Source organism: Anser anser (genome assembly GCF_964211835.1).
Source record: "Anser anser genome assembly, chromosome: 1".
NCBI lineage: Eukaryota > Metazoa > Chordata > Aves > Anseriformes > Anatidae > Anser > Anser anser.
In genome coordinates this window covers 180,398,478-180,421,082 of record NC_139720.1, presented here as the reverse complement: position 1 = coordinate 180,421,082, position 22,605 = coordinate 180,398,478, and the positions used below count along the sequence as shown (strand labels likewise).

The following is a 22,605-nucleotide window of genomic DNA, read 5'->3' as shown; positions in this document are numbered from 1 at the left end:
TGTATGATTTTTAAATGAAATTTTATTAACTTAATTAACTTAATAAAATTTTATTAACTTAAGCAGAAGGAAAAAAAATGTAATGGCAGATGTATTTTTGAAGATTCTAGGAGGAAGTACACACAGAATACTTCTGATTTCAGATGATATCCATGATTTGTAGAGCAATTCTCTCTAATTTTTAAGTGTTCTAGGTTGCAGAAAAAACACCCTGTTGTCTGAGACCACTGTTTATTGAATTGATACAGACCACTGTTTATTGAATTGATACAGACAGCTATAGCAAAGCGACCAATTTGAAATTCTGCTTCTCAATGGTGAAGTTGTTTGTCCTCTTAAGTATACAGATATGCATAAAACAAAACAGAAAAAAAATGTAACATGAAGTGGGTCACATATTTGAATTAGTAACAGTTTCATATTTAAGCTGCATGCTGATTTTGAGTGTATTAAAATAACTTTACATATATATATATTTTTAAACACTAACATGTTTAGTATTAAGATATCCATTACTATTGTACCATATAGAACTTTTGCAAAGAAAACATCCACTCAAAAGCATATAAATCGACATATATTAAGCCAAACCAGCTGGGCCAACCATGAGAAAATTGGACTTATACAGAAGGTTATTATGGCTGTAATGTTTCACAGGGATTCATCCCATACATTGTACATTAAAACAACCAACTCACTTGGCAGATGATATGACAACTGAGTGCTGATCAGAATTGAGAATTTTTGCAAGATGAGCAGCAACTGAATCCTCATAAGCAGATATCTGAAAACAGAGAGGAAAGAAGATTTCCATTTCCACACTTTTCAGCATTTTAACACCAACCAGTGAGTTAAAACACCTCCAAAAATAGCAGGATTTCCATGGCATAACTACAGCAAGGGCAAGCAGCTGGCAGTGCTGCTCCTATCTGCATACTATATTTTATATACCAAATTTTTAATATTCAAAATAACACTGTATCTGATAACCTGATTGACAACTCTTTTTCTCCTGTAGATGAAAGAGCAATTTATTTCTAGGCTAAAAATAGCCCATGAGATAGAAACAATCTACCTTCTTTTCAGATTTATAACATGCTATATTATTATAATTTAATTCCCCCTTTTTCCAAAACAAGCAATTTTTCCCTGAAACTAAGCAACTTGTCTAAGAAGAAGTCAAATATCTGTGCTTATAATCTTGAATTTTCTTTTTACTGTCAAATAGTAACTTACTTCCCACAGTAGCCCTACTGACAAAGGCTGCAAAGTGTTCGATGTTATCAAAGACAATCCTTTAATGGTTAATACTTAATTATTTTTTTACAAAACTGTTTGAGAGAACAAAATCTGTGCATTTTCCTTATCACCCACAAGAGTTAAGTTCTGTAATGCTAAAGAAAAGATTCAGAATGGATCAGAATCACATCCTCACACACTACTGTATCCTGCCTCAAAATAGGCATGGATCCAGATCTCATTTTTAAGAGAAAATTCCAACCACATTCCAGAGTTAAAGCTACAAATAACTCCAGTTCTGAAACCTTTTGATGGCTTCCTTTAAGAATCTCTTAAAATCTCATAGTGTTTTTTGCCCTTGATATGTATAGATATACGTCTCTTTTTTTATATTTACCAGGCAGATATATCAATCTTTTTTTTTCTTTTTTTTTCTCCTGAAAACACCCTTAGTTGTAGAATCAAGGGAGGAAAAACAATACCTAAACACCTAATCTCTAAGAACGAATATACTGATGTTTAAACAACAGTAGTCTTCTGTACCAAACCAAGTGAAAGAATTCTCTTGAAACTCAAGGAAAGAGAAGGAAAAGGATTGGATGTATATTTTTATTTGCTTTTTGAACCACATTTTAATACATTACATACTGTAAGGTTAATCATTATTTTCTGAAATATCATAAATCAATAAATTATGCAAAAAACATTAACATAGGAAACAAACAGGGTACTCAAAAGAAAACACCTTTCTCCAATTCAGATTAATAGATTGCAGAACCAATCTTCCAACAAGAGGTTTTGGATAACCATTTACTTCTATTTTCAGGAGGGGCTAAACATAATTTCAAAGCCGGAACAAATGAGAACATGTATTTTTTTTTCTTTTTTTGTACTTTACAAGATAAAGATACACTTGTAAATGTTAAGAGTCTTGCAACACTAGAGAAGATACAGCCTCAAATTCACATTGCTGACACTGTAAACAACCCACAACCACATTAGAATCACAGCCAGTAGAACCCCGGTCTTTTTGCATCTCTATATCCAGCAAGCTGTCAAAGGTTATAACCTCCCTGCCAATTAAAACAGCCTGAATCATTAAATTATTCACGAACTTGCTGATTAATTATTGCTTCTCAAGTACTTTTGAGCTAAAGTTGATATGCATTAAATTTCTCAGGAATATATTATTTTGTCATTTTTAATCAGTCTTTCTATGCCAATTAATTTGATTAAAGCATCTCGTTCTCCCTCAAAATCGAATCCTCATCAGATAGTACAAACACAAATCTAGTTTTAAAGACATACCAAGCTTTTCTTTGAGGTCGCACATGATTTCAAGCTCTCCAAAAGAACAAAGAGAACATTAGGTGGTATTGCCTGATCTAACTCACTTGTACAAGCTCTTTCTTTCTTACAACAGTTTCTTTCTTTCAGAATAACAATCACTGCCTTCAAAATGTTTTTCTCAAAGCTTACTCCAAATTCAAGGTAAATAGAAAACATTTTGCTTTTTCAGTACATGTCTACAGGAAGAAAATTTTTTTGACTTCTCTGCTGAGGACTCCGTTGCTTTGTTCTTTTTTCACAAATAATACAGAACTAGAAACCCTAATTATCTGATACACATGCAGTGCAGATATGAATTCAATTGAGTTAGCAGATCAGAAAATCTGTTTCTATTTTTTTACACAAGTACTTCAATTATATTTCAAATATTGCCATCCCAACAGCTCAAAGTTAAGTACACGAAGAAAAAATAATAATAATCAAAAGTAAAACTTCACCTGGCATTCCTCTGACTCCTCTTCTGCAGTGACTGAAGGAATAGAAGGCTTTGCTGGTAATTTCAGTTCGTATGACATTATACTCCACCTAAAAGGAACATAACAGCTTTTATGTTTCCAGATTATTGGAGTATTATCTTTTCTCCAACATATCAACAAAAAGCAAATTCATTGTCACACCACAGAATAACTTCTTAAAAAAAACAAACAAACAAACAAAAACTTACATTTTAGTTATAAGCTGAATGAACATGGGTATATTTATGGGAATATTTAAAACCAATGACAATTTATTACTCTTATTTTTTGTTAGTGATTTGATAATAAATCTTATTTGTGAAGAAATCATGGGACATTCAATGAAGCTAAAGGAGACTCCAGGAAAACATTTGCGGTATGAAAGAATTCATGCAAAATAACCATGGAAGTCAAAAGAAAATATATATGGCTCCTGCAGAAAAGGCTCTAACTTATCATCAGCTTTTCATCTCAACTATGGGGTGAAGGCATGAGAACAAAGCAAATGGTGAAGTATTTTCATTGACATATGTACTTTTTCCCCTGGTAAAGGACAGTACTCTACAGCATGGGTAGTATGAAACTACTAATATCAACATCCTTCTAAGCATGCTGAAAAAAAAAAAAAGAAATCACTGCAGACGGCCTTGGGAGCCAATCTACTAAAGTTAGAGCAAAAAAGAATGACACTAAGCACTTTTCAGTATAGAAGACAAACATGACTTAATCTATGTATACTCCAGAATGCCCAGGCCAATGATTATTTCTAAAGATCAGTTACAAGCACTTTATATATTTTGCTGTAAAATGATCTAATAGCCTGCAGAACTGCTTAAAATAAACAATGACTTGATTCTCTATTTAATTAAAAAAAATAAATAAACAATCATTTGATAAGACTCAAGTTTTTTGTAGCTAGAATAAGAACAGAAATACCCATGCAGGAAACTAACTGAGCAAAAGATACCAAACACATATGTGTGTACTCATCCCAAAAGCAAAGCATTACATCTCCATTAGAATGACATGACCACCAGCTTCTCAGACCTTTTTTTAAATCAGGATTGTTCCTTTGCTTTATAGATGGAAACAGATAGCCTGGAATTACCATACAAAACCAGGAGTGGGAAGATCACTTTTTTTTGACTAAGAAAATGCCACGACAAATAGAAATAGCAGCACTGGATCAAGCCAAAGATCTTCTTAGCCCAGGTTCTTGTCTACAGCTGCTAATGCCTCAGGCATACAAGAGTGAAGGCGCATCATGCGAATTGTCCTCACAACCAAGGAAACAAAGCTCAGGTATTTTCAAAATAAAGATGCTACCTTTAATAGTATTTAATAGCATGCAGGGAGTTGGTAAAACTGCCCACAATGGTTTTGAATCTATGCAATTTCTTAATGCTTATAAGTTCTACTAACAGACAGTTGTGCAGCTTCATCAGCTATATAAAAAAAATGTCTCTTTTTGTTCATCTTTGGGCAAAACACTTTTGAGTCTCATCAGCCACCCTCCCCCCTGACTTTTCGATTTGAAACAGACAGTGAAGATCTGTCCCAATTACTGTTTCAATCTCCCTCATCATTAGTATCTGTACCCTCATATAGAAAAGGACTTTTCAATATGGTCCTGGGCAAACTCAGTGTCGCTGCTTGAGCAGAAGACCAGAAGGACCAGAAGACCTCCAGAGGTCCCTTCTGACCTTAACCATTCTGTGCTTCTGTGATTAAGTTTCCATCCATTAGGATGGATATAGACCATCAGAAAACCAAACAAATATAATTTGAATCTCATGGTAAATCAGGTATATACACATTTCAGTTTACCTGTCTAACATTTTCGTGCTGGCTCGTTCCAATTTCTCCAAAATCTGAGGAAGTTGTGTATCATCATCACAGGATCCTCCCCAACCAAGGACACGAGCAAGGTCATTTCCAGTACCAAGGGGTAACACTCCTAACTGACACTGAAACACAACACAGGCACAAATCTACTATTGAAAACTAGAAAGAAGAAGTGCAAACTATTACAAATGGTTGTTATTTCAAGCAACCAATGTCAATTACATAGCTGATGTCTAAAGCCTGCAAATCAAAATGTGTAATCAAGGTAAAATTTACCCTGTTTACTTCCCAGAAAATTTTCATTTAACAGAACTGCTGAGTTTGGTCCATATAAACACGAGAATGAACCAAGTTAAGGAAGATTATGCATACAAAAGTATAGTGAGTATAGTGAAGGAAATAAGTATACACACTTGCCTGTTTGTGCAAGCTGAGTTTATCAATTTCTGACAACACCCAACCCACGCTTCCATCTCCACCACATACAAGAATCCGGAAGTTGTCGAACTTCTGAAATAACCGCAAACTGGAGAGAAAATGTGGCCTGTTAGAATCAGCTATGTTTGTTACCGACAGACCAATTATACTAATGAGCAACCATTAAATGAAAATAGGGTACATGGCACCTTTATGTTGAGTCTTGTATTGTTCTGAGGTATGTGGATACAACCAACTACTGTAATAAACATATCTGCATCCCATCTATCACTGTATCTTCCACTTCTACTGACGTTTCTGATAAATAACATGCAAAGTTTTACTTTAAAAAATTCCCTTGATATTGTTTTCAGGATTTTATTATTATTATTCAAAAAATTTCTAAGCTTTGAAATGACAGCTGCTCTGTGCTCCCCACTTAGGTCAGAAGCACAAGGCACCACCAGGAATTTTTCACAAGAAAAGGTTACGACACGACAACAGGATGTGCTCCACAATACAGGTGGGCTTTTGCCAACTTGTGACTAACAAAATGCAAGGACAGTTTGAGGCAATTATTACACACAAGGTGATGACAACAATGTAGAACAAAGAATACTGTATTTTATATTAGATCCTTAAAGCAGTATCCTGCTCTCACTTCCTATGGCTCATTCTGTTCTACAAAATACAATACTCTTCACCAGTACAGAAAACGAGGACAAGAAAGACAGAACAAGCAGAAAGGTGAGACACAGAGGAAAGGGGAATGAGATATGAAGAAACAGCCAAGAGGTAAAAACAACAGGGATTTAAACTTAAAATAAATAAATAAATAATAATAATCAAGAATTTGAAAGTGTTAAGTTTTAAAATAATAAAAATAAAGATGTTTATTTTTAATGCATGTTATTTTCCAGAACATGTATAATCCCAGAACTGTTTCTAAAAAGCAACATATTAAGATCACAAATTTTAGATGCAGTCGGATTTTTCTAAAGAAAATAACGTCTCTTGTACACGATAGGTAGATACCTATTCAGAACGAAAGATGCAGATATTCAAGGAAAGAATACAGATACCAGAATTTGTACTACCCCTGACAAAAGGGAGAAAGGCCCCTAGAAATATACTCTCTCAATGAATGCAACTATGCTTTTTTAGATCAACTAGAAAAAAAAGAAGACATCATTCAATCTGATAGAATAACTGCTAAGGACCTCTCTTTGGAAACTGATAGAGAAAAAATATTTAAAAGCAACCAATCTGACCTACAATTACTGTGCAAATCCAAAGTGAATGTCTTGAATCATACTAATTTCAGATAAAACTATATGAAGCAAGAGAGCTTTCAAACAGGCATATTTTTTCAGATTGTCTCTCAAAAACTCTCTCCAGTTAAGACAAGCCTTCCTTAGTTTTATGTGATTATAATTACATGTACATAATGTTAGCTGAAGGGGACTTAGATTAATCTCAAATTTAAATCATAATGAATTATAATGAAAAGAATATTACAACTTAGAGTTAATACATTTCCGTAACACAGTACTAACTATAAAAACCCACAGCTGTATTCCCCTATATTTGTATTATTTGCCCACTGCTTTAACTTAATTTTTTTCATTTACTATGTCTCAATTTTTATCATGCAAGCAAAATTCTGCATCTTTAAGATTACCAAAAATTGTGTTTCCAGTTGATGTTACTGGTATTAATAGGGCACTTAACCATAAGGCTACATCTGAGTGGAATTACATTAGCTAACAGAAAAATGTGCATGAATTTAATCTTCATGAATGTGCAAAGATGATTGGGTTGTGGCCACCACTCTGCAAATTTCACCCCTCTCTCCAGTGATCTACTTCTAGATTTTGTAGAATGCCTGATTGTTTTAATTGTGGTCTTACTCCAAATTTCGTGAGATGCTCATCTTCATGACCACTCACATATGTTGCCTAAATAATATTTTGAACATTGTTTTACAATGAAACAAGTTTAAGTATATTCACGATCACCCATTGCAGAAGAGTTTTTCTAAAGTGAAAACGTTATCCTGAAATCCCTTCAACCACCAGAATTCATACTAAGACTGTTATCTATTTCAAATTTTAAATAGGAAGATATTGGTGACAGAACTATAGCAATGAGGGGACAATACAATACTGTACTTTGCACTATATTCCTTTGCAGAAAGGATTGCTTGAGATTTCCGAGGTCATTACCCTAAGTGAGGTCCTCCATTCATTAAATCGAACACCTGAGCTGGATTTAACGACTGTTTGAATCGACGAAGAAACTTTACTCCCTGATTGTCTCCACTCTTTGAGTTAACAAAAACTAAAAGAGGACTGGCACAGGATGGCGGGCATGTGGCTTTCCAGAAACCTGTGAACATAGTTAGAAAGAATGAAATAAATAAGGCTTTCTAATATGAACAACACAAAAAGAAATCATGGGAAAGAGGAAGAAAGGAATGAAAGACAAAAGGAGTACATCTTATCATGCATTACATAAACACTAAACTGAAAAGTAGCCCTTTAAGGAAAACATAATTGCTCAAAATTTACCAGCTCATTTTTTCTCTCAAGTATTTTCAGTGCCTAGATTTAGTAAAATCCTGAAGACAATAGCTTTATTGTTTTTCTACAGTGAAAAAGGTTAGCTTTTTAGAATACTGCTCAAATCTCTTCTTCACAGATTATCACATAATTAAATACAAATTTCAGTTGGAAATGTTTGTTTTTTAATCTGATTTTTCTTTAACCTTACTGGGTTGAACTTGCTTATCCAAGTCTGAACTTTCTACGAATAAGTTATCATACTCAGTTGCTCTTTACATGAGATTTTTTTTTCAGGCTTAAGTTATACTATTGAATATAACAGAATTATTGAACAACAGACCTTCAGTTGTGATCCAAAGCTCATTAACGTCAATGAAGGTCTCAACTGATTATAGCAGGCTCTCTATAAGGCCCTCAGTAAATAGCACTAATGGACAATGCTGTCAGTAACATTACCACTTCATGGAAGTAGTGCTTTCTCATCAAAACCTGACATCATAGGTATAGGTGTTGACATTTACCTCAGGCAATATTAAAATAATTATGCCATTGTTATTGCCTAGAACAAATAGTAAAACTACATATAAAAATTGGTTTTAAAGGATGCTACTATAATTCCACATTATAATAATGCATAATTTAAAATAAGGTTTTTTTAATTTATTCAAGTGTGAGGAAAAATAATTTCACATATGAAACAATCTTCTTAGCATGAATGAGAGATAGCAGCATGATGCTCTGGTCTGAGACAGCGAAGAGCAAGTAAATAGAAAAGACCAAATATATACAGTATAAACAATGACTTTTATTAGCTTCATACAATAAAAGTCATTAAACTGTGTTAAAGTTGTTGGTCTACATTTGTCATCAACAGGAACTATAAAAAGAAAGCTGTTAGATTTCGTGATAGTCCATATTAATTCCACTCCCTGCCTTCAAATAAAGTCTCCCACTGCTCACGTATCTCTATCCTGAGCCACAAAAGAGCATGTCTGAGTTGTGAACATTTGCTGGGTTTCTTTATCAGTGTGTTGCAGGATTCTTACACTGCTTATATTTAAAAGAAATTCAGAGAGACTGTATAACCAATTCTGCTCTTTAGCCTGGTAAGACAGCTTTTGGATCTGAGCCATTCAGCTAGCTTACTTTAGCCAACATTTAGCATAAAGCAAAGTAATCCAGAATTTGAGAGCTCATTCTGCAAGTGATGCATGTCAGGCAGACATCAGACCACTTTGTCTAAAGACTCTGATCATTCAGTTGAAAAGTTTCCAAGAGTCATAAATAAAAATGGGAAAAAAAAAATAATCTAGTGGGGTAACTTGCAAAAGCATTTAAAAAATCTTGTTGGTTAAATTGCCCTCTAAAAAGCTATATGGAAAATTCTACTATTCTCTAAATTTGAAGACTGCATTCACCTGTTTAGCTGAGGGATTTTACGCTTGTTTAGTAATACAGATATCACTAGACACTGCAAGTCCAGAGCTACCACTGAACACACTACAATACTACGTACCATCAGAGTCTATACTGTTTAGTGCTGTTGGAGGTATGATCGATACCTTACATTGGCCGAGTGGACATTTACGAGGATACAGATCTTTACAGGCAGTGTGAACCTAAAAAAGAAAGGAAAAAATGATTTCCCTACCCTACAGTGGAATTTCTGGGTGAAACTATAACTTATACAATATCTATGTAATAACAACACATTTAACATTTAGGTGTAGACTGAAGAGTGGAACTACACAAAAACATATGAACATTCAACCACAGAGGCTGGTTACTCGTTCCACAAGATCTAACTTTGGAGAACTTCATCTTTGGCTACCCCTATAGCAGGTGTGAATTGTCCTTTCAAGGGAATCCCTTACCTCCATCCCCTGTCAAGGTATGACCAAATTCCCAGCAGCCAGCATCTGTGCTGAGGGGAGAAGGCACCCTGTACACATGCAAAGCTACAGTTCTATACTTGCCCAGTCCACCTGGATACTCAGAAAGATCTATTGCAGGAAAGCTAGCATACCTATCAAGCTAGGCAAACCAGCTGAAGGTACAGCTAGTGTCCCATAAACTATGTGTTGTATTGGCCTCTTCCGTAGTTACTAGAAAAACAGACACATGCAGAGGGTGCTGCACTTCACCTAAATTTCAAATCACCTGGATTTGAAACTCATCACTGGAGATTTCAATAACTTTCCGCTGCCTACACACAGAGATTTAGACATCTATACGCTGAAAGCCTCAACCATAAAAAGTCTGCTGGCTTTCCACTTCTATACTCTAGCATATATACGCTAACATATACTCTAGCATTCTTTTTAGACAAGCTAAAAAAAATAAAGAATAAAATATATTTTGGGGAAAGAGCAATTGTGCATTACAGAATTTCAATGAGCAACCTACGGACCATACTGAAGAAGAGAACTCCATGACTCCTGCAGTAATATTTTTAAAGATGAATGCAAATTATCCATTATAAAAGAGACATGAAAGTTAACATATGATTATCAAGCATATAGAACAGGCAGCAGAATCTTCAGTTATCAGTTAGGAGAAGGCAGAGAAACCACGTTGGATGTCAACACCTTTTAAAGAAAAGCTGCATCTGTGGGTGTATTAAAAACTAAACAAAGCAAGTACGACAGTCATGAGAAATGATGAACATTAGAGAGACCTGAGTTTGCACAAGCTGCCCGCTCCTACTTAATCCAAAAGCAAGGTTACGAAATGAAAAAGAAAAAAAAATGGCAAGGTATAAAGCTGGCAGAATCTTAGGCACTTGGATGTGGGTTCATTGCACCTACCATAGCTTTACACCAAAGGCACTTCCAATCTTGCAGGCGTAAAACACTGCCACAGGTCTTGTCGCAGACTGCACATTTGGCACTGACAGGCAAATTACCCTCTAACCACTGGTGAGGCATAGCTACCTGTGAAGAAGTAGTCATAAAAGTTAAACACTCAGAAATAGAAATTACAGGCTTTTGTGTCTCAATTACAGGTAGATTTTAACTGCTTCCCATAGCTCTTCCCTTTGATCAAAAAAGCAGGTACAGCAAACTAGCATGAGTTACACCAATTCTTGCAAGGCAACTGCTATCAAGATAGGCTATGGTGCTGTTTCACACGCTAGGCAGAAAATGTGACATCTGAAGAAGGGATAGACATCTCAACTATTCATGACACTGTGGTAGCAACTAACCACAAAACAGCACGACAGTTAAATCTAGAGACTCCCTAAAATAAATAAGTACCCATTCACTTAATGCTGATTACTTAGCACAAACCAATCAAAATAACTAAAACTCAGAATGGGCAGGACAGCAGAGTATATCTGTGGCTTTATGTACCACCTCAGTCATCCACAACTGGTATGTCACAGCTCTATAAGCAGTCCCTAAATTGAGTACGAAGCTTTTCTTAGTGCACTCACTGTAATAATTTATAGAGAATAGCTATCAATAAGGAGGACACAAAACAGATTGTCAAAAGAACCCAGTAATGGCATAAAATACCACTTTTGCATAAGAGCAATCAGAAATTCTCGGAGCAATTCTCCAGCTTCAGTTTCTCTGCATGTGGTCTTTGAAATCTTGTACCACAGGGACAATCAAGAGCCCACAAATACTAAACTTGTCTTGTAAGATAGAAATATAACTTTTTGTTTTAAATACCATGTTAATCTTTGAAAAGCGTTCAGGAATACATACCATTAACTTCAATGGGTCTCATGACAACATTTCTATGCTTAGCCATTTTTTTCCATTAAGAAGAAACAGCTGTTGGAAAGTACTGTAAATAACAGTAGTACTTACACCATCTTCATCTTCAATGATATCTTTTCCAATGGAGGCTAATGTAGTCCACTTGCAGTTATTTGTTGCTCTGACAGCACATCTTTTATGTGCTTTAAACTTACACACTGCAATACACACATAAACATGTAAACTGTTATTTGTTGTATTTCCTGATACATATCTTAGAAAAATAAATATATTCCGTAAAACAGCCAAGCACATGTTACTTAGTGTTGCACACAAACTAACTGAAAGAAAATTCAGCTTATAATCACTCCAGTTTAAAATCGATGAACTGGATTTAGGGGCAACAGATCCTGTATGCAGCCTTTGCAGTTTTTCATACACTCTTTGAAAGAGTTCAGCATTTGCAAACCACCGGGGCTTGAGTATCTCTGCAAACTTACAGCTGAGTGATTAGCCAGGCTAAGAGCATCTGCTAGAAAAACGGTTAGACAACTCAGCAGCTGAGAAATACCCTGTTTTGTTTGCTTAGCTGTAGCCCGTGTTAACCGTGTCCTCAAATTCACATCACTCCCCATTTTTCAAGTGCAATGCAATGTATAATATACCTCTAATATGCCTTTATGCTTTTACATTTTCTCTTCCTACAGTGACACAACTCAGATATCTGGTTTAAATTTACAGGATGCAATGGGGGAGTGTTTTAGAGATGAGTTTTGCTTCAAGAGCTCTGCTTCTTTGGTTAAAGTATCCCTTTTACACACTGTACTATGTTGGTTTTCCCAGACTCTGAGAAAGTGAAGGATTAGGTGATGATATATTTATTCAGGCAACTAGTGGTTACAGTATTTTCTGAGAAGTTACAGTAAGTGAGGAAGAGCCTGACTTCTTACAGGATTATTTATGAAAAATGCAGTAATCATAATAATCAACACAGACGTCTAATACAGGCAATCTAATAACTATTTGTATTTCGTTCAATTTAATTAGTATCACTATTTAATTATATCACCCTAAACCAAGCGGACTGACGCATACAACTGTGGGTATTTCTGTTATTGGAAGTGCATGAGATCATTCTATTTGGAGTGCATTATATAAATTACTTTGGCAAAGATCATTAAAGGTTTATGAGAACTAGCCAGCAGACCAGAAGTGGTAGTCTTTTTTTCAAACAAATATTTGACAGGAAACTATCAAAAGGTTTGGCCCATCGCTTGTCCGCCATTAAAAACATTAAGCCATGGTAGAAAAGGTCTTGTGAATCATAATTTTCTCATTTTAATTCCACTGATCCATTGCCAGATCAATTTAAAAAGGGAACAGAAACTATGGAAGCAACATTTGACAGCCATTATCTGTATTCTGGGAGATGTGTGACAGTATGTGTTTAGTTCAAAGAAAGAAAAGGAAACAGAAAAAGGAGTATTGCTGATTTACAGCAACTCCCCTGGTCATTTCAAAAAGCAGTGTTCACAGACTCCAAGTGTGCAAATATCCCATATTCCTCAACTAACAGGATAGGCTCGCATTTTCAAAATAGCTCAGCATCATATTGTTGTGAGTTTGCCAATGCAAGCTGGTTCCACGTGTCTAAAAACTCAGCTGTCAGAGAAGCATAGAAACAGAAGCTGTATTTTCAAATGTGTTGGGCCTTGAGCAGTTTTGCCACTTGAATGTTTTGGAGAAGACATGCTATCAAATTCAGCCTTGAACTCACAAATGATATGCATTTGTCTTTGCTGTGCAGATCAAAATAGAACACATCAGGAACGAGGGGCAGTAGGAAAATCCAAATGACTAAGGCATGCAAAAATAACAGAATTTTAAAATCCTCTTGAGCTACCCTTCAAATAGCTCTCAGTGCCCTGTATTCACCTTCTGCCCTCTCAGCCACAAAGGGATGTGAAGACCTGCAGCAAGCCACATTATGGACAATATTCTGGCAAGAGACAGCTAAAGTTCGCTTTGTGGGCACAATATAATTTAACAAATCTCAAACCAGACTTTCTGTAAGTCACCCCCTGCAGCCCCAATATCATCTAACAACAATTCAAATTATTTTGAGCATTGAACAAACATTACTAGAAACAACGATCTTAAGACACAAATGGAATTTTCCATCAAAACACACAGTGGAACAGAAAAGAGCGGTATAAGGGAAATTTTAAGTCAAATCTCAACCTTAGTTACCACTAGCCCCTAATGTCTTTTGTCTCAGATGATATTGGATTCCATTCGCAAATTTGTCTGATATCTGAAATCTTTTGGAAATATGCAAACATGTTGCTAAGCCACTACTTTGCCAATGAAATTTAAATTATGAGAAAAGAAAAAAAAAAACAAACAACAGCCAATCCAAATCTAGACTATTTGTAGAACATTATTTTAAATTTTAATTTCCTGTGTAAATGTTTCTAGCTGGAATATAAAGTTGATCTCTCTGAAAACCAACCGACAGAATGACTTAATTAGCAAACAGTTGTCAGAGTTACACCAACATCTGCTGTCAGAGAGTGATTAAATCTGCAGCTATTATTATCTACAATGGAGAAAAGTCAACATTATTGAATGTCATCAAATAAGCTCTTGCACTCAAAATATAGATCTTTGCTATAAAATACTTCTGCCTCAAAGGCCTTTCATTCTATCCACCCATCAATACGACTACATTGGGGAACAGACACTGAGTGTCCTGCCAACCTTACCACTCTAACACCTATTTTATGAGTACCGTCTTCTGCATTCTTCAAAGAACAAGACACTGAGGCTGTTCTTTTCCAACTTTAAAGGCCAAATCCAAAGTTTTGAAACTGATCTGACGACCCCTGAGTTTACGTTGTCCAGATAGAAGGATTTGTCTTGGGGTATTCCAAGAAACCTGCTGTTTTGTTTCCAAGAATATTGTCACACACAGGATTGACAAACCACAGTGAAAATGGAGTGACTTGAATGAAAACAGCAACCTAACTTCACTCCAATTTGCAGTCTATGCCTATGTTGTATAGGATAAAATTCAGTAGTTTCTTGGTAGCTTTTAGTATTTTCATTTCAGTAACTAAGTTAATTTATATTTCAGAGTGCTAAAAATACTTGTATTACAAAGATAAGGACTACAAAATCAAGTTAGTCATGCAACTTTAATTTAGTTTCCGTATGCATGTGTGGAATCTTCAGTTACTTGATAATACTCTTTTTGAGGAGAGGACCCGCATTGCCTCATGAATGGATGGTTCTTGATAAGTATGCACCTGTGCCATACTCTGATTCATAGTAATTTTCAACAGGTATTTGCCTCATTTACCAAAAGCTAGTGAAATACTGCTTTTTAGACACAAATATTCATTTCTTCCTGGTCTTTTTTTTTTTTTTTTTAAATTATTGTATTCAGCATGACTATTTTTGAAAAAATGCACCTTTGTTTTCTCTGTACTGGGCAAATGGGCAAATATGGGTTTGATTTAACACCCATTTTAACAAAGGGGTAAGTGAAGCATACAGAGATAAAGGACGATGTTGTCCACTAATTTTGTGTATCAAAAAGGCAATGAAGACCCGTTCATTCAATACTATATATCTTGTATCAGTCTCTTCAAAATGCAGCTTCAGTTGAGTTCTGCTGTTATAGAACACTCAGCACTTCCATAATATAGGCCCCAAATTATCAATCTAGGTGCCCAGAAAACAAACAAGTAACTACGGATTTGATCAGAAATATCAGTTAAATGGTTTTCCCAGGATTGCAAAGGGGTACAGTGTGATACAAAGTCCCAGAACACAGTTTTCTATAGTCTAATTTAACTACAAACATCCTTTCTCTTCCAAGTGGCTTCACTCACTATTCATTCTCCAGTCTTTGAAAAAAATGTGACAAAAATCCTGGAGACAATGAGTACCCAACCAGTGTATGTGCAATGCCCTGGGCAATGGGTAAGAGGATGAGAGTTTTGTGTGCAAAAAAACCAAAAAAGCAGTTGTAATGAAAAAAGATCAAGTGTACAAAGTGCATTTGCTGAGACAATTTAATCCTAGTATTTTCTTATTGCTTGACTTTATGATCCTAAACTGTTCTTTCAACATTGTTTTGTCTGTGCAATTCATCACAGTAGAAAGCATCTCATTTAAACTGCAATTTCCGTCTTATTAGGAATACTCAGTCATCAAGACTCAGTCATGATAACGAAAACACAACATAGAGAAATACATCTTCAAGAATAATCAAAAAGGCTGCATTCACTGTCAATGACTTGGATAGAAATGCAGTATTAATACAGGGAAATTGAGGCTAAAGAGCTTTGAAAGAGCTTCTGTAGATAGCGATCTGTAGATCTTTAGGATTCTTTGTCTAAATATTCAATATATCTCCATATTTCCTGACAACCTCTTAGGCTGATTCCTGAGCATATAGCAAGCTAAATTCCGAATAAGAGAAATATCTGAGGAGCATAAAGAACAAAAGCCTTACTTTATTCAGCTTGCTTGTGAAAATTTCCAAAGCAAGATAAAAATATGTAATTTCTCTGTCCTACTAAAGACTGTGGATGAATGTAGGGGAGATCATTCCTTTAGAGTTAGCTAGAGGAAAATCTTCATTTATCAACACCACACACAAAAACCACTTAAAAAGTACATTATCTTTTGAGAAGACACAGAAGAAGAAACCAGTGGGAGGAATAGCACTGTACAATTGCATACAATTAACTTTTTTAAAAGTCAACTGCTTTTTGAGCAGTAAAAAGAATGCAGCATGGTTTGATATGTATTTATGCCTTCATTTTGATATTTCATAGCGATTCTTTGACTTCTAAAGAGATGCAAGTTCACACTATAGTCTTTCCCCTAGTAAAGGCATTAACATGCCCCCAAAAAGAAGGCACCCAGCTTACTCCCAAAATAAATGAGGCTTGTGCTATCAGGCTAAAAAAACTGTTGTGTAGTACTATTGGAGACTAGCGGGTCTAAGAGAATAAAATATTACAGGAGTAATCTTCTAAAGTATTGTGAGCTGCAGAATATCAGCAAAGGGATTTATTTTTATTTTTGCCTACAGCTAGCAGTCCAGAATCAGACCACAAAGAGTACAAAGGCTCTAAGCTACTTTCAAGATAACTTGGTGTGCCAGTAACCCAAACCACTGAAAGGAGGAAGAGTTCCAATATCTCGTGAGAAGAAGCCTCTCATGCTTCTTAATACATGAGATAATAGAGAAGCTTGGGATCAACGACCACACAAATAATTGAATTTAGTATAGATACAAATGGATTCCCAGAGTAAAGCAGCACTAGAGGCTTCAGATGTCAGGCATGAATATTTAAACATTTTTTTTAAAGCTGCAATGAGAAAAAGTAGAACAGAACATGTCTAGGGAATGTGAAGACTCCATACCTACACTACATCATCTCTTAAAACAGTATATATTGCTAACTCAGGGTAAGTCAAAAAATAGATGGTAAAATGCATTGGAAGTGCAAATGACAGAAGCAAGTACATATGAACCCAGTCACATAAGAATTTCAGAGAAAGAACTTGTATCAAACCAATATACACTTTTTACATGAAGAAATTAAGGATGGTTACTGTGGCTTTCACAGAATGGGGGAAAAAGTAAGAGTATTTCAATACAAAAGTCAACCTGCAACTGGTTTAGATTAGATGCATAATTAAGGCGCTCCTTTTATTTTTTAAAAAATACTGAAGAGAAGAGAAGAGAAGAGAAGAGAAGAGAAGAGAAGAGAAGAGAAGAGAAGAGAAGAGAAGAGAAGAGAAGAGAAGAGAAGAGAAGAGAAGAGAAGAAAGAGAAGAGAAGAGAAGAGAAGAGAAGAGAAGAGAAGAGAAGAGAAGAGAAGAGAAGAGAAGAGAAGAGAAGAGAAGAGAAGAGAAGAGAAGAGAAGAGAAGAGAAGAGAAGAGAAGAGAAGAGAAGAGAAGAGAAGAGAAGAGAAGAGAAGAGAAGAGAAGAGAAGAGAAGAGAAGAGAAGAGAAGAGAAGAGAAGAGAAGAGAAGAGAAAAAAAAGAAAATACATGTAAGCTAGCAGCTAAAGAGTAAGAAGAGGCGAACTTCTTTACAGGTAAATGAACATCATAATATCTACATTTAAACCAATCCAGGTCATATATGTTTATGAAACTGTGACAGAGGAAGCTAATCCTGTCTACCATTAATAGTCATTTGTAAAAAAAAAAAAAAAAAGGTGAAAGATCAATTGGCACCAGAGACGTGGATAAAAGTAGCATTAGTTTATAATAAATTATGCAGGAAGTTGACAAAGTCCAAATCTGGAAATTAAGGAAACTACCTTCACGTAAATTTAACACCAATTCCTTGAAAATTAAAACCTTACTTAGAAGCACTGCAACCATACCTAGAAGGAAAAGAGCTTTTCCTTTCCTTTGCCTGAGCAAATATAACTGTATTTGAACATAGATGCAATAAAACTGCATTTTAGTTAAGCACATGACACTTCCATCTGCCAATATCAGGCACTGAAAATACCGTGTGCAAGTGACTTATACACAGTGGAAAACATATACCAGAGAAGTTGGATGTAAATATGCTACCTTAATTTCTACGAAATGGGTTTGCCCTGTTCCTTGACAATTGCACTATTAGCTACTTTAAAAGCACAGGTAATACAGGACGGTGAGTTAATGCCTCTTTTGCAGGACTTCCTTAATACAGATTATCATACACAGACCTTCAGCATCGTAACAGCATTGATAAGAGAAATGCATTTGCAGTTGGGTAACATGCATCCAGAACTGAAGTCTTGAATGGTGTCAGTAAAAGTAACTCTTATCTTTACAGTTAGCTAATTTGTAATTAAATATTTCATACATAAGCAATAAAGTGACACTTGTGTCTAAATTTCTTATATATCACAAGGTCACAGTAAGACTTTTCTTCTTTATTCTAACACAAGCAGACTTGTTACTGCTTTTTCACAGAACTCACGCTAGAAAATACATAAGATGCTGCTTCAAGTTTATCACAAATATTTATTTGCAAAAGATCATTTCTCCAGATAAGCTAAATGCTGAAGTTTTAGATGTCTCCTTTTTGTTTCTGATGGATTTCATCTGTTTTACCATCCAAATGCAAAGGCATTTAAATCCCCATTCCCTCAATGAATGACAGAATCTTTAAAGCAAGAAAACTCTCCGCAGTGTGGAACAAAATGTTAATAATTTTTATAGACTTGGGGCAGAAACTATCAGTATGACTTCTTTTTTTCTGAGGAATGCAGATTCTGCAAACAAGTAAGACTATTTTGTTATGCATCTGCATTTTTCAAGTACATATCAAAGAAATCCTGTCTTTCCTTGCAAGCCCTCCACTCAGGCAAGCACATTCCAAACTAGTAGCTGCTTCAGAATGAAACACTTTTACTGAACTGAGTTAGAAAAAGGCACCCAGAGCACGAAGAAGGCGAGCCATATCATTAGCAGTCACTCTCTCCAAGAGAAAGCCACTCACGTGAACAAATTTCTCCCTTCAGGCTTTTTTCCTTACTCATTATTTTCAGAATCATTACTTGCCTTAAACTGTCAGTAATTTATACACAGCATTATAAACAGGGGGAAGAAAGCGTTTATTTTACCTTCACAAGACAGGCCATGAGAAGTGACTCCAGAGAGGCTCTCTCTACACACGTTACTCGGGCATGGGAGCAGGCGTACCAGTTATGCATCCCTGAGAAATGTTCCACATTAAACTGTGCGGTCTAGTAAAGGAGAAGTTAAGACAAATTTGCAAGTACAGAACACAGCTACGGTGACTGAAATTACCTATGGTTCCACATTACAGGGGACAGTGCAATGTTCATGAAAAGCATTTTCAAAAGGATACTCAGCTTGCTTTCCCTCCAAACTTCTAAACAAAAGTATCATAAAAAGCTTTCATTCTGCTAGTAAAGCTCTTAACATGGAGCTTCATTCTGATATCAAATACGCTTTTCACACTTAAAAGGGTGGACTACTCTAGTTCTGTGTCCTGTAGCTTGATCTGTTGAGCTAGAACAGGTTGCACCAACAGGGTTATCAACTTACCTCATAGTGTTCCCTGGACTGTACGGACTTTAAAGAGCTTATCCAGTCCTCCATTTCTTTTCTGTTCTCAGCACACAATATTAGCCTCCTAAATGGAGTGATTATCTGGAAAAGATTTGCACTCTGATGATTCCAAATAGTAAAGCTCATGATAGAATACAGTATTTAATGTAAACTGTGAGATGAAGCAAAAGGAAAAAACATCCTAGACCACAAGTTATTCAGTGTTTAAAAGTAACATTTTCTTTAATACACTACCAACAATGAAAAAGTTTGCTTTTCCTTCTGCAGTTCCCAAGATTCAAATTGGGCTTCAACACAGTTTTTTACAATGTAAATTGATTATGCCTCCTTCACAGCTCTTTGTCGATGCACTAAGGCTTAAATACTCAAGCAGAAGGCACTGAAACCAGTAAAAGAAATGTTCTAGAAATTACTAATTTGCTATGATTGCAATCCTAGTTCATAACAGCATTATAGCAACTGCAAGATCCATTCAAATTACTATAAACAAACAAACAAAAACCTCGAAGTCCTAAAAACAACAACAAAAGCTTTCACCGTATTTCTCTAACTTATATATTGACATCACATTTACAGAGTTTTACACACATATACATTTAAACACGAACTTTCTGTATGAAGTCTCAGTCTAGGAACAAAAAAAATCTTTATAGGAAGACATGGAAAACAAAAGCAAACAGCTGAAATCAAATCCTACAGTCCTACTAGAGCAGTTGAAGGAATTCCTGAAGCAAGTTGATGCTGAGGAGTTTTCAGTGGTCTGGATTTAGATTCTAGAAATCTGAACATGCTTTACCTAGGAGGTTCAGAGAGTAAACGCTGTTTCCCCCTTTCCCTCACTAGTAGAAAAATAATTAAAATAACAGTAAAGCACCAGAAACTATCAGCTAACTCCCACTGAAATTATTTTGAGCAATGCACTAAAATAGATGAAGCAGTTACTTTCACAGAAAGAATTTAAAACAAAATAACTACAAGAAATTACAGGGAAGTTATTTGTGATTTTTTTTGGAGGAAGTCTGAAAAAATAAAATTAAATCTTTAACACTCATATATAAATCCATTGCATTGCATGTACCACCCACATCTGCTTATTGCTTAAATAAGACAAAGAAAGGACCAAGAAAGGACCACCAAAAAACATCAGCTCTGAATATTTTTTAAATGCTACAGGCTAGATATTAAAACATTTGCACAATATTAGTAAGCACTTATCTACATCTGCATTTACTTACCCAGTCTCTGCTGTAAATAGTCTCTAGCCTTGATTTGTCCTACCCGCTTCTTCATTAAACTGAGCTGCACTTTAACATATCTCAGAGGCAACGTAACTGAAGTGCAGCAAGCTGCAAGTCACATGGAGGAGAGGCAAAAACCCTTTGGGCTTGCCTTTCTTTTTTTTTTTTTTTTTGATGTACGCACTTCACATCGAAGTGAATAGTTTCTCTGTTTTCTATTTCCCTCAATCATGCTTAAGCTTTTTAATAAGGTTTATTAGTAGCTATCCATGACTCTTCCTAAAGAACAGTTAATGCAAAGAGCAATGCTTCTCTCATTAGTTTGGAGCCAAACAGACGCTTTATTACTTCAAAATGTTTTTCTAGGCCAGGTCATCAAATGAAGCCCAGAAAAGCCATTAAATCATAATATAACCCTGGCTCCAACAACAATCAGCATTCTGCAGGAATTTCCAGGTTTCAGGAGACTCAGAAATCTTATTTGCACAAAAACACCCAACCAGATTATTTCCTATGAGCTAGCATGACATTATAATATGGATTAAGTAAGGGCAAAGTCCACCCAAAATCCTGCACTTCACGTCTGTCCTTCCTCCCTGCTCATTACTGATTGTAACCTGTAACCAGATGCTGTGAAATGCCACTAAGAAACAACTGCCGCATTTACTGCTGAAGACTCTTGGAAATCTTGATCTTGATAAATGTAACATTTATTTTTATTACTCATTTCTTTAATATTACCAACCACAGAAATCCCCTGCACATTCTCTCACTCTCCCCTCCCAAAATCAAGACCTTGGGTTGTTACCTATGCTGAATTATCCAGAGCCAGCTAAGATGCCCTTTGGTAATCCAAGGCATCAGCACAGGGCTGGTAGACACAATAGAGGGCCATAGCACCTAGAGAAGTAGGTAAGAAAAAGGCAGGTGGGGCACCCAAGGGCATCCCTAAATGTCCTACACACAAATGTACAGGCAACCAAATCATGTCACCAAACATTGCTAACTAATGCATACAAACATACCAGAAATTCCTATAGCCCATTATATATATATAAAATATAATATTATATATTATAATATTAATGGGAGCAGGCCCATTATACATATAATAATACATATATATAATATTATGTTACCTGTTGAGAGTATTTCAGCAGCCTAAGAGTTAAATTATATACTGATGATGGCACGAATGTAGGATTACTTATCAGTGCTATAAAAATAAAGTGGAAATTTGGAAGATACATGTCTGTAAATATACAGCATCTACATAAATTGATGATTAATCTACATATTCCCTTTAAATTACATGTTTCTAACAACTTCAAGAAGGAATATGATACACAAAAGAAGACAAAATGCATTATATGCTAAAATACTGACGATTCCAAGGGGGAGGGGAGAAAGAATCTAAGCAGTCCATTTAGGTTTTCATCCATTTCAGACTCTACAAAATCATGGAGAAGATGTATTATTAGATATTTCATGTAACATAAGAACTCAGGGGACCAAGGAACTGATTATCAAACAAAAAGAAGTATTTTTTATCTAAATGTAACACATCATTAAGATTTGAAAGTATTCCCAAAGGCTGCTTAGAAGACCAAAAGTATAAATGTCTAAGAAGGTATTTGACAAATTCATCAAGAATAGATGCATCAT

The 22,605-nt window shown here is 35.5% G+C and overlaps 1 protein-coding gene across 1 annotated transcript in view; it reads right to left on the bottom strand.

Annotated features, from left to right (window-relative positions):
* Positions 1-22,605, bottom strand: part of DGKH (diacylglycerol kinase eta) — a 172,615-nt gene that overhangs the window by 49,370 nt on the left and 100,640 nt on the right. The window contains 11 exon segments of the mRNA XM_083811028.1: positions 699-784; positions 3,027-3,114; positions 4,872-5,011; positions 5,307-5,415; positions 7,532-7,694; positions 9,387-9,489; positions 10,678-10,803; positions 11,689-11,795; positions 19,231-19,287; positions 19,290-19,353; positions 19,679-19,783. Of these exon segments, the coding sequence (XP_083667154.1) occupies positions 699-784; positions 3,027-3,114; positions 4,872-5,011; positions 5,307-5,415; positions 7,532-7,694; positions 9,387-9,489; positions 10,678-10,803; positions 11,689-11,795; positions 19,231-19,287; positions 19,290-19,353; positions 19,679-19,783 (1,148 nt within the window).